The sequence below is a fragment of the Sphaerodactylus townsendi genome, linkage group LG09 (genome assembly GCF_021028975.2).
Source record: "Sphaerodactylus townsendi isolate TG3544 linkage group LG09, MPM_Stown_v2.3, whole genome shotgun sequence".
In the NCBI taxonomy this organism is placed as follows: Eukaryota; Metazoa; Chordata; class Lepidosauria; order Squamata; family Sphaerodactylidae; genus Sphaerodactylus; species Sphaerodactylus townsendi.
In genome coordinates, this window is record NC_059433.1 from 74,912,518 (window position 1) to 74,929,206 (window position 16,689).

Consider the following 16,689-nt stretch of genomic DNA (forward strand, 5'->3'; position numbering starts at 1 on the left):
CCGCCTCCCCGCACAGCTGCCCTCCCCCTGCACCATATTTACAAGAGCCGGCTCTTGGGCCAGCCGGCATCACGGTGCCCGTAGGTCCTGGGAACAGCAAAAGGCCACCTGCTGGGAGGGCGGGGCACCGTGGCAGGATACCCCGTGGCTCTATTAGTGGGACGCCCCTGGCTGGCTCCCACTCCGCTTATAACTTTTGCCCACCCAGAGTGCTGACACACAGACGGTGACACAATCGCTTTCTCAGACTCTGCTTCCACACAACCGATTTCGCTTTATTGTTGACGTTTACCGTAGTTCTGCATGCTAACATTCTCTCTTGCTCAAAGGTCATAACCTTGATGAAAACTGTTTCTGTGTAGAGCGCGCTGCTTTCTACATGGGGCGCTTCACGAGGCGCGAGTTTTCACGAGAAACTCCACCACAGAGGGGGGTAGGTGCCCTGGCTTTGTTTCGAGGAAGCTGGAGGCGGAGTTTTGATCCAGAGGAGCCACCCTGGAAGGTTTCTTCCTTAAGCTGCTGGACCTAAAACAAGAGCGAAGCACCCCGGTTAAAATCACAGAACTGCCCAATATGGGTTCTTCCCCTAAGAACATAAGAACATAAGAACAAGCCAGCTGGATCAGGCCAAAGTCCATCTAGTCCAGCTCTCTGCTACTCGCAGTGGCCCACCAGGTGCCTTTGGGAGCTCACATGTAGGATGTGAACGCAATGGCCTTCTGCGGCTGTTGCTCCCGATCACCTGGTCTGTTAAGGCATTTGCAATCTCAGATCAAAGAGGATCAAGATTGGTAGCCATAAATCGACTTCTCCTCCATAAATCTGTCCAAGCCCTATTACCAAGACTGCAGGGAAACTGGCAGGGGTGGGAGGGCAGAACCAGTAAAGCAAACAACACTCCAGTCGTGTGGTGACTGTTACACAGCCATTAAGTAGACCTTCTAGCTGACAGTTACTGCTTGTGCGACCCAAATGTCCAGATTAGGGGGTTAAGAGCCAGCGTGGTGTAGTGGTTAAGAGCAGGTGTGATTCTCCGCTCTGCCACTTGAGCTGTGGAGGCTTATCTGGTGAACCAGATTAGCTTGTGCACTCCAATACACACACCAGCTGGGTGACCTTGGGCGAGTCACAGTTCTTTGGAGCTCTCTCAGCCCCACCCACCTCACAGGGTGTTTGTTGTAGGCGGGGGGAAGAGAAGGCAGATAGTAATCCCCTTTCAGTCTCCTTACAGGAGGGAAAGGGGAGATATAAATCCAAACTCTTCTTCTTCATTCAGAATTGGGTCCAGTTAGCAGAGATATTTTCTGACATGCAGAAATCAGTTCAGCCAAATCTACCCTCTGAAGGTCGAGATCCTGGCGGCTGCTGTGGGATCAGAATCTCCCTGAAATTCTCCCAAAGGCCCCACAATTTTCCTTGGCTGCTGCTGCTGCAGCAGGGATAAAGGTGTGTCCTCCCTGGTATCTGGAATATCACTTACATCTATGTTCCAGGCAACAGACGGCCTGGGAAACACAGCTTCCCTTTAGTCCCTGAGACGCAGCAGCATCATAAGGATTAGCAGGAAGGGGCAAGAAACGTCCCCTTAATTGGCGCTTAATAGTTAACCAAGAAGGCAAAAGGGCTAGGTTACAAATCACAGAAGTTTGCAATCTGCACCAGGAAGCTACAGATTTGGCAGCGCCACTGACCAGCTACAGTGAAGAACCAGCGCTCTACCCTGTATCAGTTGGACATGCTTCCAGCCTCTTAAACCCAGGCCTGAGGCAGAACTGTGGGTGAAAAGGAAGCCAGCAGGAAATGTTCCTGCATTGCAGAGGGTTGGACTTGATGGCCTCGGGGTCTCTTCCAACTCTATGATTCTAGGGAACCTCCTGCAGCAAACCTGTCAATGCATATCAGGGTTCGCTTTTCTGACTGGCAGTTTAGCCAGCTAACTAGGTTGAGGGGAAATGGAATTTTATAGTTACTTCTAGATTTTGAGAATCTAAACTTTCAATGAAACCAATAAAATATCCAAGCCTCAAGGCCATGGAAATACCGTATATACTCGTGTATAAGCTGAGTTTTTCAGCCCTGTTTTAAGGCTGAAAAATGCCCCCTCGGCTTATACCGCGAAGTCACGAGCTACCAGCGGCTCTTCAGGCCTCTGCTGAGGCTGGGGCGTGGCGGGATAGCTCTCCCCTGCAAGCGGCTTGTTTGCTGCATTCCTGGAAGGGTGAAGGGAACCCTGGCTGGGGCTTCAACCCTCAGGCCACCAGGCAGAGGGAGCTCCTTGTTTGGGCAGTGGCTCACAGATGTCATTTGCCCAACATGGGAAGCCCTCCCACCTCCTGGTTGCCTGGGCCTCCCTGCAAGCCGCTTGTTGCTGCATTCCTGGAAGGGTGAAGGGGAACCCTGGCTGGGCTTCCTCAAACCCAGCCAGGAGGTGGAGGGAGCTCCTTATTTGGGCAATGACATCAGGGGGAATCACTGCCCAAATAAGGAGCTCCTCTACCTCCTGGCTTCCCATCTTCAAACATCTGCTTGAGTCAATAATACGTTTTCCCAGGTTTGGTAGTAAAATTAGGTGCCTTGAAGCATGCGAGGTCAGCTTATACACGAAGCCGAGGTTTATCTGTTGCCCAATTAAGCTAGAAAACCAAAACCGGGGAGCCTAACCAAATGCAGCTTAAGAACACAGCAATGTTTATTTCTTACTTCCTTTAGAAGTTCTCCATCCAAGAACTCTCCCAAATAACATGCTTGAATCCACACGCATGCTTTCCTTTACTAGGCAAGCAGCTGCACGTACCTCTTTCTCCCAGCTTTCCAATGCAGCGGCAAAGCTTCCCCATTGCTCTCTCTCTTGTAAATGAAATCTGGGTACACTCGCCTTCTCAGAAGGATGCCAGTGAATTCTAGGGACCCATTCAAATTTTCGTCGGATTGTAAACCAGGCAAGAATTTAAGCACTGCAGCAACCCAGTCTTGACAAATACGATCGCTCGTGTCCTCTTGAGGGCATGATCTAAGCTCAGATCTAACAGGACTTCCGTTTCTTCTTTTTGAGAAGACTCATTTAACACTGGTTTAGCAATCTGCTGACCTGGATGGCTCATCAGATCTTAGAAGCCAAGCAGGGACAGCCCTGGTTAGTACTTGGATGGAAGACCACGCAGGAAGTCCAATGCTGCTACACAGAGGCAAGTAATTATTATTATTATTATTATTATTTATTTATTTAATTTAATATACCGCCCTATCCCCAAAGGGCTCGCCTGAGGTGATGTGGTTTCCGGGCTGTATGGTCCTCTGAAGATGCCAGCCACAGATGCAGGCGAAACGTCAGGAGAGAATGCTGCTAGAACACGGCCATACAGCCCGGAAACCACACAGCACCTCAGTGATTCCGGCTGTGAAAGCCTTCGACAGTACAATGGCAAACCACCTCTGCTCACACTTGCCTTAAAACGCCACGAGGGGTCGCCATAAGTCAGCTGTGACTTAGGCCACCTAGCGATTTTAGACGCGAACTGCAGTTACATGTCTTTTAAAGCTGATTAAAGGCTGGAAATTCAGGAGCTACAGTGGCAGGAACATGACTGCAGACTGCTGTTCATCTCCTTGCAAACTGCTATAACCTTTCGGTCAGTCTGTAGACCGCCGAGAACAGCCCCAGCAAAAGGCACAAGCTTTTTCTCCATCTAGATTTAAAATTTTTGTTTATTTAAGAGTCTGATAGAGGCAAGTAATTCCTGTGTGCTTTTGAAGTTCGGTCCGCTTTTCTCTCTCCTCATTTTTCATTCTAAGATAATAATTCATGCCAACTATCTACTTTTTAAGCCCCAAGACTGCTCATTCCATGGGGCACTTCCAGTCCTCTTCCTCACTATATCTCGTCTCCTTGAAAAACATCTAGCGATACTTTCCTCCCTTCTAGCTGTTGGGAGTTTTTACATTTTAAAGCAAACCACAATTCAAACTGTGCTCGGCCATCTTAGACTTAAGCATGCTGTCAGTTCTGGCTCGGGAGGCGCCTTGTTACCGACTGACCTTGTAGCACTCGTATCTCTCGTAAGATGTGCCTTCTGGAGCATCGGGAAAGATGTACGGCTGAGGATGTTGGTTCTGCCAGAATTCTTGTTCCGCTGCCATGAGCAGCTTGGTTGCTTTCACCATGTCCTTTTCATTTTTGTGCTCATCAAAGCGGGCTCTCATTATGCAGGCAAAAAAGCGATACTTGTCTCTAGGAAGCCAGAGGCAAAGCAGTTATTCAGTGAGTCAAATCCTCACGAATGTGCGGTATCATGGTTTTCAGCCACAGACCAGATTTTGATATAACGGTCTGTATCCTACTAATCTGCTCAGCAAATTTTGAAGCCTTCTTTGAGTGAATATGGCTCTTCAATCCAAGGAAGGGTTCCAACTCTGCTGAGTAAAGGCAGGGATAGGATACACGCCTATGCTCCTAACCAATGATAGCTTTAAAAGGGGCTTGGACTGATGTATGGAGGTAAGTCGATTTATGGCTACCAATCTTGATCCTCCCTGATCTGAGACTGTAAATGCCTTAGCAGTCCAGGTGCTTGGGAGCAGCAGCAGGCCATTGCTTTCACATCCTGCATGTGAGCTCCCAAAGGCATCTGGTGGGCCACTGCGAGTAGCAGACTGCTGGACTAGATGGATTCTGGTCTGATCCAGCAAGGCTCTTTCTTATGTTCTTATAGGACAGGGATCTGCAACCTGCAGCTCTCTAGATGTTCATGGACTACAATTCCTATCAGCCCCTGCCAGCATGGCAAATTGGTTGTGCTGGCAGGGGCTGATGGGATTTGTAGTCCATGAATATCTGGAGAGCTGCAGGACATTGAGAGTTCCTGGGGTGCACAGTCAATCAGCTTTATTGCAGCTGAAGATCAGAAATTACTAAACAGAGTATAAAACCACAATACACAATTTCCAAATAAAATTTAGGAACGTTATTTAAACTGGGAAAATTTTACAAATGCAGAATGTTAAATCAATGAGATAAAATAATATCTCAAATCTGACAGAACAAGTGGTGTATAAAACCAAGATGCAAAGTTGATAATCCAAATAGCCTATCGCTAATTTGTGTTTAAATTACCCTGTTTATATTTTATTTATTTTATTTTATTTATTTTTCAGATTTCTAGACCACCCCATCCCCTAAGGGTTATGCAAACTATCTACATAGTTTAACAATATGGGCACTGAACTTCGCCACTACTCTTGTGACGTTAGGATTGTCATCTTGTAGAAGCCTTTTCATACAGCTTTCCTCTGAACCGGATAAAGTTGCTATTGGGAGAAAGCTAACCATCTTTGCCTTCATCACCTTATGAAAGGGACAGCATAGAAAAATATGTGACAGGGTCTCTATTTCCACCATCTCACATACAGAGCCTATTAGTGTATGGTGTTTTCTTATATCTACTATCTAACATTGCAGATGGAAGGGCATCATATCTAGCAAGTGTAAAAGCTCTCCGAAGTGACTGAATATCCAGATCATAAGATAAGGAGACTTGGGAGGTCTCGTGTATTTCTCTTCCCTTCTCATTTATGCAAATCCCCTCCATTTCAAAGTGAATCTTAACCATAGTTAGCATTAAGCATAACATAAACCAGGGTTACTTCCAGAAAGGGAAGAAGGGGGAACATTCATAAGCAATAGGGCAGTGGTCTGCAACCTGCGGCTCTCCAGATGTTCATGGACTACAATTGGCCATGCTGGCAGGGGCTGATGGGATTTGTAGTCCGCAGACGTCTTGGAAAACCAGGTTGGAGTGAACCGTCAATAGGCACTGAAGTGGGTCAGATAGCCTGGAGGCTCACAAGGTGCCTGGATCCTTTAACCAGGGACAGGTGATTAGAGTGTTACTGTCATTACCCCCAGAGATACCCTCACTATTTTCGTTATTTAAGCCTCAGTTATCCCCTTAGAATGGGCTTAATTCCTCTTTTATAGTTTTCTATGGGAGGGAACCTTTGTTATACCCTGTCCCTTTAAGAAACCCTCTAGAGCAGGGGTAGGGAACCTGCGGCTCTCCAGATGTTCAGGAACTACATTTCCCATCAGCCCCTACCAGCATGGCCAATTGGCCATGCTGGTGAGGCTGATAAGGCACTGTGAGTTCTAGAACATCTGGAAGCAGAGTTCCTACCCCTGCTCTAGAGAGAAACAGTCTTAAGGCTCCTTTATTGCCCAGGAAGTAGTCCTCCTGTTCAGTTAGTTCAGGTGCCAGCAGAGCTGGAAGGCTGTAATATCTCTTACTATAAGGTGTTTAAGGTGTTACGTTTAAGGTGCTACAGAAAGCGGGGTCCAGATAGAGGACACCAAAGGAACTAAGAGGAAGCCCAGACAAAGTGGGCTTTCTTGGAAGCAGCCAAGGAAGAACCAAGGTCTCAAGCTTCAAGCTGTTCCAATCAAGCAAGTGCTTTGTATTAGTCAGACCCTGGGAGGAGTTAGGGTCTTAATTCTTCTATGCAATTAAACCTCTTTTTTTTTTTTTACTGTTACACCTTTGTCTGTGAGTCTTCCACTCTGTTCTGGCCGAGTACAGGGCAGCTAATATAGTTTACCTGGGGAACAGAACAGTTACATTTGAATACATCTCCCTCAGGTGTTTAATAACAATGCAAGATCTTAAAAGCTTCTGAGGACTAATTTATTCATTCCTCCACAGAGCAAGCTGAAGATGCACCTGCAAGCACACCGCAGTCTCCTGCCATAGACACCTATTATTTAAAAGGCACTCAAAGGAAAGTGATCTGAACTTCCTGTTACTAATGGTGTCATATAAGATCCACGCTCCCAACGGGAAAAGCAGGTTGTGTATCTCAGCACATATAGGGAAAGCAGCCTGTTCATGCATCCTCTCTGCTGCCTTCCTGTAGCAAGCAAAGCGGCTATCAAACAAACCAAGCCTGGCTTTCTCCCTCCTGTCTGGAAGAGCACCGTCAGCTGGACTGTGAACCACCCACTTCTGGACTCCAAGCCATGAAAGTGACCTTGCTGCCTCCAACGTAGCAGGACAGGAGCCTCCGCTGCACATTTGTCGAGCCAGCACATGGCACCTCCATCTCTTTTGCAAGTTCTAGCTAACAAGACTACCCTCTGGATCATAGGTGTCAAACTCGCGGCCCTCCAGATGTTATGGACTACAGTTCCCATCATCCCCTGCCTGCATGATGATGGGCACTGTAATCCATAACATCTGGAGGGCTGCGAGTTTGACACCTGTGCTCTAGATCCAGTGCCCTGGGATAACCACAAAACAATCTGATGTCAGAGCAGCTTTTTTTTCATGGCACTCAGATGGAGAGGAGGAGGAGTCTGGATTTGTATCCTGCTTTTCTCAACTGAAAGGAATCTCAAAGCAGCTTAAAACTCCTTTCCCTTCTTCTCCCCACAACACTCACTTTGTGAGGTAGGTGGGGCTGAGAAACTTCTGAGAGAACTGGGACTCGCCCAAGGTCACCCAGCAGGAGTGGGGAAACAAATCCAGTTCACCGGATTAGAGTCTGCCGCACGCGTGTATGTAGTAATGCACTGCTGACCCAGCAGCACCGTAGTAGAACGTTGGGACGCCAACGGACCTACGGCCTTCTGGTCGCACCGCACCCCCACTCCTCATCCCCCATGAGTCACGGGTGCCGTGAGCAATGCAGCTCTTCCAATCACGAGCGCCAGGACAATGGTCTTGCCCTCAGGTGATGATTGGGGCTCCAGGCGGCTGAAATACTCTCCGCCGCGTGGCAGGTGAGATCATGCATCACATGATGATCTCCCGACCTCCGCCCTCCTCGCTTCTCCGGAACTCCCCGGGTCCTCCCTCCTACACGCCCTGGATAGAATAGCCAATAAAAGGTGCCAGGGGACGGCAGGCAGAGACTTCGCTAGGAGATACCGGACCTCCTCGGGTCTCCAGCTGCTGGCGATCTCCACCAGATGTTATCTCCAGCGTCTCGTCACTACGTTTCTTTAAGCTGACCGCTTGGGTCGCACCTACTAAGCTGGTGCCGAAACCCGGGAATCCTCGAACCTCCACCCTGCTCACCGTCGACTGGGGAAGGGCCGCGTACCCGAAGTCCGCTGGATCGGGCGCATCCAGGGACCACCCGTTTCGGTATCGCCTGTCCTCTCGATCGGCGCCCCCAGAGACCCGCCTTCTCGGACCCTCCCTCGTCCGACGGAACACCGGTGAGTATGGGAGCTTCGCAAAAAAAAGCAGGGCTTATGACAAGCACGTTGACCGGAATCTCGAAAGCGTTAGCGAGAAATCGCGGCAGGAGGTCCCCGTAAAGAGAAGGGAGCCGCGCAAATTGGTTGAGGAGATTGAAGCTCAGTGTCCATGGCGTGCTTAGAGGGGGGGGACATTGAATCTTAAGGATTGCCAGGAGAAACATCGGGCGCACTTCTTCAAGCTGGAGCTCACACCGTGGCGCGCCGATGTCGCTAAGGCTACTGACGGTGGAGACAATGTTTTGTCGCCATCAAGCCTGCCAGACCTATGGCTCCCTTGCTGTAGGTCGCCCTCCTTTTCGATGTTTCACCTTCGATTTCAACCCCGGAATTTTCTCTATCCACTAAATTGGACGCCTGTCCTCCTTCTGCCCCCCTTTCCTCCTTCACTCCATTTTCAAACTCTCCCGCGGCTCAGCCAGCCTCTCCCCCTGCTCCGCCTTCATTTTCTCCGAAGCCACTGCACCTCCGCTACCATCGCACGTAATGGCGCTGGTTTCAAAACTCGCAGAGAACATATTAGCCACGATCTGCAGAAGAAAGAAACCCTGACGGAAGACGATGCCGGTGATTCTTGCATTGTGCCCGTCCACTTCACAGATACTGAGGGGGTGGGTTGCGTCGTCCGGCGAGTTGTCGAAATTACCGCCCTTTGAACTATAACATCCTCCTCACTGGAGCTCCGCCAAAGCGATGCGAGACGATAGGAATCACTAGCCCCTACGCGGAGAGGTGGCTATGCTGGAGGCTTAATCAGCGCCGAGGAATCACATAATGGATTCCCGGACGATTGGAAAACCACACTTTCGCATGCTCCTGAGCCCAGCACAATTTGTGATCTGGGAAGCGAAGTTCCCGCCAGCAATGCATCAGCAAAGGAGCAGCCTCGGGCGGCGCTCTACACAGCCACAAGCTCAGCTTTACGGTTTTGATGCTTTTTCGCCAACCCCAACGATCAAGATTGTTCACTGCCTGAGGCCACCCTTACGGTCGCCTCTGAGTGCGCCATATAAAGCGCGTTTATCAAAGTCCCCAATGCCGACCAGCCAACCCCAGAGTTTCTCCTCCATCCGGCAAAACCCCAAGAGCCCTATGTCGATTTTGTGAACAGGCTCCAGGAAGGCGCTCAAGAGGCAGAGTAGCAGATAGCGAGGGCGCCCAAAGCGAAGGCTCCTCATGCTGCCTCGCAAAAGAGAACGCCTCCGCGGAGTGCCGCGAGGGGGGCAATCGCGGGCCTGGGCAAAAATCACTGAACTGGCCGACATAGCTTAAGGCCTGCCAAGACATCGGATCCTCCGCCCACCAAGCTTCCAGCCTCCTCGCCGCAGGCACTCTCCACCGGGCGGAGGCCAGTCCCAGGATGACTGCTTTAACTGCGGCAGACCCGGACACTTCCGGGAGAGGGGAGTGTGGCAGGCAGCCCGGTGGGGGGCTGGCACTTACAACCCCGATGGAGGAGGATCACTCCCCCAGGAGTGAGAAGGCCACCCTAAAACCCGGTGCCGCACGTTGCTGCAGAAAGGCTTCCACTGGAGAAAGCGACTGCCTCGCTCGGGAAACTCCCGCCGGCTGTCTCCCCAGCCCAGGACCAAGGAGGAGAGTACTAGAGCAGATCCAAACACCAAAGGCCCCTGCCAAAACCACCCCCCTCTCGTGGCATCTGCGGCTCGCATGCACCCAGCCCATCTCGCTTTAAGTTCCCCCACGCAGGTTCTTGTCGCCCCCAACCCAGTATGACCGTAGGCCCATCCCTACCGGGACTATTGGGCTGTTGTTGCCAAAGGCCTCTGCCGCTGAACAGGGACTGTTCATGTCGTCCCCGGAGTAATCGACTCCACGCACCAAGGGGACCCATCCATCTCCAGGTCTGGACAAACATCCCACAGGAATTGCCTGCCGGAGCCAGCTCAGTTGATTCTTTTTTGCCCCATGCGCTGCCCGCTAAGCCGACCCAATAAAGGCTACAAGCCCCAGCAGCCAACATGGCGCAGGCCTACACCACCGTCATGAGCGGTGGAGACGCCTATCGGGAGCTCCCGTCCATACTCTGGAGCTTCGCCATAGAAGGATGTGGGGTGTTCAAGGGGCCTGGTGGACACCGGGCGCTGATGTTACCGTCACATCAGAGCAGCCGAGTGGCCCGACCAGTGGCCGCACCGAGTGCTTGCCTCAGCATATCTGGGGTGGGGAGACAAACCGCGGAGCCAACGGAGCATCCGGGCCCGCTCACGGTCAACAGCCTAGGAGCTCGAGCTGGCAGCTCGACAGTCCGCCCCATCGTCTTAGACATCCACGTCAATCTCTGGGGGAAGCGGACCTCATGAGTCAGGTCAAAACGACTTTGGTCTGGGTGGGGTAAAGGCGTCACAGATCGGCATTGATCCCAACTGTGACTTCAGAAGTTCACTCTCTATCTCCGTAAGGAAACTGTTTCCCTCTCCCCTCCTTTTCTCTTTCTGTTTTTTCGACCAGTAGAGGCGGGAGGGCCAATTGGCTGACTAGCCCTCCCTGGATTAAAATCTGGGCCCGTCCTGGTACCGCAGTACTGCCAGGACAGGCCCCAACTTAAGGGAGTTGCTGCAAAACACAGATCCACTCATGATTTGGGTGGGTGAATTGTTTGCCAAAGCAGGGCAGCTGTATGAATTCAGCTTAGTAGGCTCCTAAGCGCTTCGGTCGAAGCCGCCTCCTTTAAGGAAGCGGATCTCGGCGGACAGCAATTCCCCAAGATAATTCTGGGATCAAAAATTTTAGCACCATCCAGCTTCCTGCATTAGCCACCAAGGTCACGGTAAGTGCAACTCCCTTTGCAAAAGAACCCCCCCCTCTTTTTCCTTTGTGTGTGCGAGGAAGTCGCCTCTAATTGCCTGATTGCTTCATTCCCCGGATACACCCATCCCCCCCAGAAAGGTGCTTCCAAAGCCCCCTTTGTGTTGCTGATTAAGCATGCATACCCACAATCCCCCCAGGACCCGCCTGTTCCCTCCCTCGAGAGGCTCGGACCCTCGCCTTGACGCACCCTTTTGATGACGGCTCTGAAGGCCAATTCTCACCAGGGTCGCTTCTACCTCCTGCCCTCCCTGTCAAAACAACTAAAGAAAGAGGGAGTAGGCGACTCCCAGGTGGGATTGCATTAAAGCAACCTTCACGAGGCTGCAAAACAAGCCCTTCAACTTCTTATATTAAATTTCCTAAACTTCTAAACTCTTCGATCTCCCGCCACGATTCTCCCGCCTTATCCGGCTCTAGAACTGAGAGCCTCCGGGCGGGACTCGGCCCCCCCCCCCGGGTAACCTGGGAAGGGGTGTGTTTCAGTCCACTCTTCCTACAGGCCTCCTGTGGGACTCCGATTCCTGGCCATGTCCAGGCCTTAAACCCATGGAATGGCGCCAGGAGGAAACTAACCCCATCCCCGGAGATGGAACACATCTTCTTCTAAAGGATCCCGCCCAGCGGGTTCTCAACAGGAACGCCGTCGCCATGGCGCCCAAAGACCCGAATAATGACCTGGGGAGACGTCAAGGCGAATTCACCAGCCAAGCCCTAGAGCTGCTTCGCGCCAGCAAGACCACCCCCGGAGACACCCGAGAACCTCTGTGCCGCTCTCTTTGCGATCATCACCGCCAACTTCGGCGGCCACCCGTCCCTTGCCTGCTCTGCTGCCTCAAATGCCGATGTATGCGATCGGCCACCCCTGACGAGCTTTCACTCAGACCAACATCTGGGAGCGAAGTTTGCTGCCGCTGCCAACGTCTCTTATCTTTCTGCCTGGGCCAGTACCTAGGAGTCGGGGAGCCTGCTAAGCTCCTGCCTGCTCAAGCCGTCTCGCAAAGCACCCGGAGACTTCCTGTGAAGCGGAGTCTGGGGCTAAAGCCCCTTCATGAATGCCTCTATCCATCAGATCACTCTGGTATGAGCGCCCGACTGGGGACCCGTCAAGGTCCAAACCCTCCGGCTGGCGCTCTCACTTGTCACCAAGACTGTCGGCTAACCACCGAATCCTAACACCTGCGCACTGCAGACACCGGCGCGTGAGCCAAACGGAGAACCGGACCGAGGCCCATTCCGCCGGCTTTAGCCAATTGGAACTGCACACACATGGAGGACATTCCCCCCCCGTGTTCGGAAACATCCTGCTCCCCAGGGGCTGGTTCTGGACCTCGCGGGGAGAGGACGTTTAATTACATTCCTCAGCCTCGACTCCCTGCCGGAACTCTTTGTTGCCTCAGTCGCCTCACCATCGTCCTACCCCAGGCTCCACCCCGGGAGCCCGGACGCCCGCCGCCGCCAAGCTCGGCTCTGCCTTTCGACCCCTCCTGTCGGAGCCGACGGCCAGTCAGCCCTCTCCGAAGCCGGGAGTTCGGTCTCCCTCGCAACTTCCCTAGTGGGAGTCCCCGGACTCGCTTCTTACAATGCTAAAGACTATTGGCCGGGCTGGCCTGCGCCCTTGCGAGAGTCCATCAACTTCTACCTCCACACCGCTCTGGATGCCCTGGCCTCCGAGCAGCAGGAACTTCGTCAAAAGCTGACCGTAATTCCACAATCATGCCGCTATTGATTACTTATTGTTATTTACTATCACCAAGAGTTGTGAGGAATGTACATAATATTATGTGTGTTGTTTTAAATCTTTCTGATAATTCCCAATTGATTCATATGGAAAGTGCGTCGAGCTGCAAGAAGTTGTAATCTCAATCTGGAAGTATGATGTTTTACCCCATTGGTGGTCAGCCCTCTGGAGCTGGCTGCCGGGAGGATGGTTGAGTGCTATTGTACAGCTCTGCATTGGTTTAATTGTTGTGCCTCGTTATTCGGATCTTGCTTCGTTCAATGTTATTGTCTAATATTGCCTGTAACGCAGTTGTGTAAGAAGCCCCTGCGAATTTCCTTACCCCATGACCAAGTTCTAATGTTACACAAGCAGCTCGGGTCAGCTTGACCAGACAATGGCGGAGGAGACAAAGCGTCCCTTTGAAATCGCCCTTTAGCATTTCGGTCCCCTTTTCTAAAATGTAAAAAAGGAGGAGATGTAGTAATGCACTGCTGACCCAGCAGCACCGTAGGGGTAGAAACGTTAGGGACGCCAACGGACCCTCACTGCCTTCTGGTCGCATTCCCGCACTCCCCCCCACCTCATCCCCTATGAGTCACGGGTTACGTGAACTGTCTGGCTCAATCCCCGGGCGCAGGGACAATGGTCTTGCCCCCAGGTGATGATTAGGCTCAGACGCTTACGCTCCTCTCCGCACGTAGCCAGGTGAGATCATGCATCACATGATGATCTCCCGACCTCCCGCCTCCCGTTCTCCCGGAACTCCCCCCGGTCCTCCCTCCTACACGCCCCCGATAGAATAACAATAAAAGGTGCCAGGGACCGGCAGACGGGAGACTCGCTAGGAACACGGACCTCCGGTCTCCCGCTGCTGGCGATCTCCACCAGATGTTATCTCCGCGTCTCGTCTCGTTCTTACGCTGACCGCGTGGGTCGACTACACGTGTAGGAGTGGGGAATCAAACCTGATTCTCCAGATTCACGTCCACTGCTCTTAACCACTGCACCACGCTAGCCCAGGGGTCTGCAACCCGCGGCTCTGGAGCCGCATGCGGCTCTTTCAACCTTATACTGCGGCTCCGCGTGGCCTGGAGGTCGGAGTGTAGCATGGACGTGTCCCTCCAGAGCAGTGCTGGAAGGAAAGGTGAGTGGCGGGGCCGAACCGGAGGTGGCTCCGTGCAGAGATCTTTGGGGCCGTGGAAAACGGGTGGTTTGGGTGGTAAAGGTTGCCGACCCCTGGGCTAGCCTGATCTCATCATATCTCAGAAGCCAAGCAGGGTTGGGCAGCCCTTGTTAGTACTTGCATAGGAGGCTGCTAAGGCAGCCAGGGTCACTACCCAGATGCAGGCAATGGCAAACCACCTCTGTTTGTTTCTTTCCTCAAAAACCCATCAGGGGATGCCATAAATTGCCTGCAACTTCTCACCACCAAGAGCAGATGACAAAAAAGCTGCTGGAACCGGGCCATTTTCCTGAACGCCCACTAGATGGCCTCTGTGAAACCACATGGCAGCTTCTTCAGCCCCCGGTTCCCAAAGAGCTGCTCTGAGGAATTATTTTGGTTTAAGCATGTGGAATTATAGCTGGAAAAACTTAAAACTGCTTGGATGGCCAATAAATCAAAGGGGGTGGGGTTCTTGCTCTTTGCCAAATAAAAGAAGCGGCTCTGCGCATTAATGGCCTTTTGAAAAGGATTTCTCATTAACGCTGACCATTTTTGTCACATAAAATAGGACATATATTTACAAACACAGCAATTTAGGCTACGCAGTCACAGGCCAGGATCACATTACCATTAGAAACTGGGGAAAGGTGTTACTCGTGTCTTCACAAGGCACTCCTTGTGCACCATGCTAAAGAGTCAATATAGTTGGCACCGAGGCAAAGATTCTTACAATCCAGTGAGCAATGGCAAGCAGGCCTTCTTGCCAACCACTTGCTTCTGTGAAACGTCTGAGCTAAATGTATTGTTGAGCCCTTTTCACTGAAAAACCAACCAATTCTCAAGGCAACTAACAACTTTATTGTGGCGTCAGACATGGTTGGTTAGCACACACTTTGCCAGATGCGTGAAGCGGCCTCTCTGTTTACAAAAGGCACGCAAACAGAAAGACCAACTGTCAACAATGAGGCATTTCTCTGCAAAGTGCTCTACAGGTATTTGCGAAAGCAGTGATCAGAGATACCCCCAATCCATTGCCACATGTTACACAACACACACAGACTATAGATACTGAGGGACTCAGAATCCTACATGCATTCAAGAAATGCATTGACACGGACTGTCTGATGCCTGAGTTTTTCATAATTGCAATCCTGGCGACAAAATCACACCAGGCGCACAAAGGCTCGGACAAATACACAACATAATATGTGCAAAACCATCCTTCTTCAAGGGCCGCTGTCCTTTCCCCAAGACACTCTGTACATTTTTTAAATATCCTGTCTTTTCTAGAAGGCATTCAAGGAAGCGCATATGAGCCTCCTTCCCATATTATAGTCACTTATCCACCCCACGAGGTAGGCTCTGCTGAGAAAAATGCATGCCTAGCATACATTTTCTCAGACTTATTCAGATGCAATGAGCAGATCCTCACTATGAGGACATTTTATCTCAGAGGTCCAGTCTTTTGCTTTTTCTTACCTTCTCCATAAAATGTCACTCTGAGCATCCACCCTTGGCACAAAGACATGGACGCACAAAAACATACAATTGAATAAAAATGCTTAACTTTTAAAGGTGCCACAAGATTCTGATTCTAACCTGTATGTTTTCAACCTACCCTTCTTCTCACAGCCCTTCTTCCTATATTTTGTCCTTTCAAGCAGACTGGGCTGAGAGACACTGAGTGGCCAAAGGACATCCAGCAAGTTTCCATAGCACAGTGTGGATTCGAACTCTGGGTCTCCCAAATTCACTGTCTCAAAACTCTTAACTGCTACCCTATGCTGCTTCTCAGAGATCATTTCTTAGAAGAAGAAAAGTTTGGATTTATACTCTCCCCCCGCCTTTCTTACAAGCTCCTTTCTCTTCCTCTCCCCACAACAGACACCTTGTGAGGTGGGAAGGGCTGAGAGAACTGTGACTGGACCAAGGTCTTCATGTATAGGAGCAGCAAAACAAACCCAGCTCACCAGATAAGAGCCTGTCACTCATGTGGAGGGGGGGGGGGGATCAAACCCAGTTCTCCAGATCAGAGTCCACCTGAATTTGCTTCATTTGTGTGCTGTCTTGCTCCCTCAAGAGGCCTACACAGTTCCATTTTGTCCTCACAACGCCCCTGCTAGGTAGGCAAGGCTCAACGTGCACGACTGGCTCAAGGTCACCCAGCAAGCTTCCATGGCGGCATAAGGAGGAACCCTACGTTTCACCACTATGCCACGACCCAGCGAAGCCTCTCCTCTGCGACTACTTCGTAGTAACTGATATAAGGGGGAAATGGAGATGGGAGGGGGCTAGTGAAGAGCCCCGTTGCCATGGTTACTCCTCCCCCCCGTCCGTCCTGCCCTCTTGAGAGCTCATAGGATGGCAGGGAGGCGCCGGGGGCTGCCACGCGCTTGTCCCTCACCGGAAGACACACCAGGACTCCAGGTGCCGCAGCGCTCTCTTGTACAGCCGCAGCACTTTCTGCTGGTGGGTCAAATACGCCGCCATCTCGGCTAGGCCGCAGCCTCACCCGCAGGAGGAGGGAGGGCTCCCTTCGGCGCGGGGGATGACGGGATTGGGAAGAAGTCACGGTGTCGACCATGATTCTTGCTTACTCCGGAGGCAAAACGGTTTCCGGTAAAAACAGGAAAGCCATTGAAAGGGACGCTAAGGGGACGCTCTGGCCCTAAGCATCTCTGTAGCAAGCTGTGCGTACGGAAGTAGAGTTACCACTTCAGT

The 16,689-nt window shown here is 51.4% G+C and overlaps 1 protein-coding gene across 1 annotated transcript; it reads right to left on the bottom strand.

Annotated features, from left to right (window-relative positions):
- Positions 1-254: 254 nt before the first annotated feature.
- On the bottom strand, positions 255-16,553 carry NDUFB9 (NADH:ubiquinone oxidoreductase subunit B9). Its single transcript, XM_048507308.1, has 4 exons — positions 16,373-16,553; positions 4,034-4,228; positions 2,795-2,918; positions 255-525 (listed from the first exon to the last, which is right to left on the bottom strand). Exons 1-4 carry the CDS (start codon positions 16,456-16,458, stop codon positions 376-378), a joined length of 555 nt encoding a protein of 184 aa, XP_048363265.1. The 5' UTR covers positions 16,459-16,553; the 3' UTR covers positions 255-375.
- Positions 16,554-16,689: the final 136 nt, after the last annotated feature.

Coding starts and splice junctions, on each gene's coding strand:
- NDUFB9 (XM_048507308.1), bottom strand. CDS start 16,458: ATGGCGGCGTATTTGACCCACCAGCAGAAAGTGCTGCGGCTGTACAAG. Junction 4,229..16,372: donor GAGTCCTGGTGTGTCTTCCG/GTGAGGGACAAG, acceptor CTGGCTTCCTAG/AGACAAGTATCGCTTTTTTG. Junction 526..2,794: donor TGGAAAGCTGGGAGAAAGAG/GTACGTGCAGCT, acceptor CTCTTGTTTTAG/GTCCAGCAGCTTAAGGAAGA.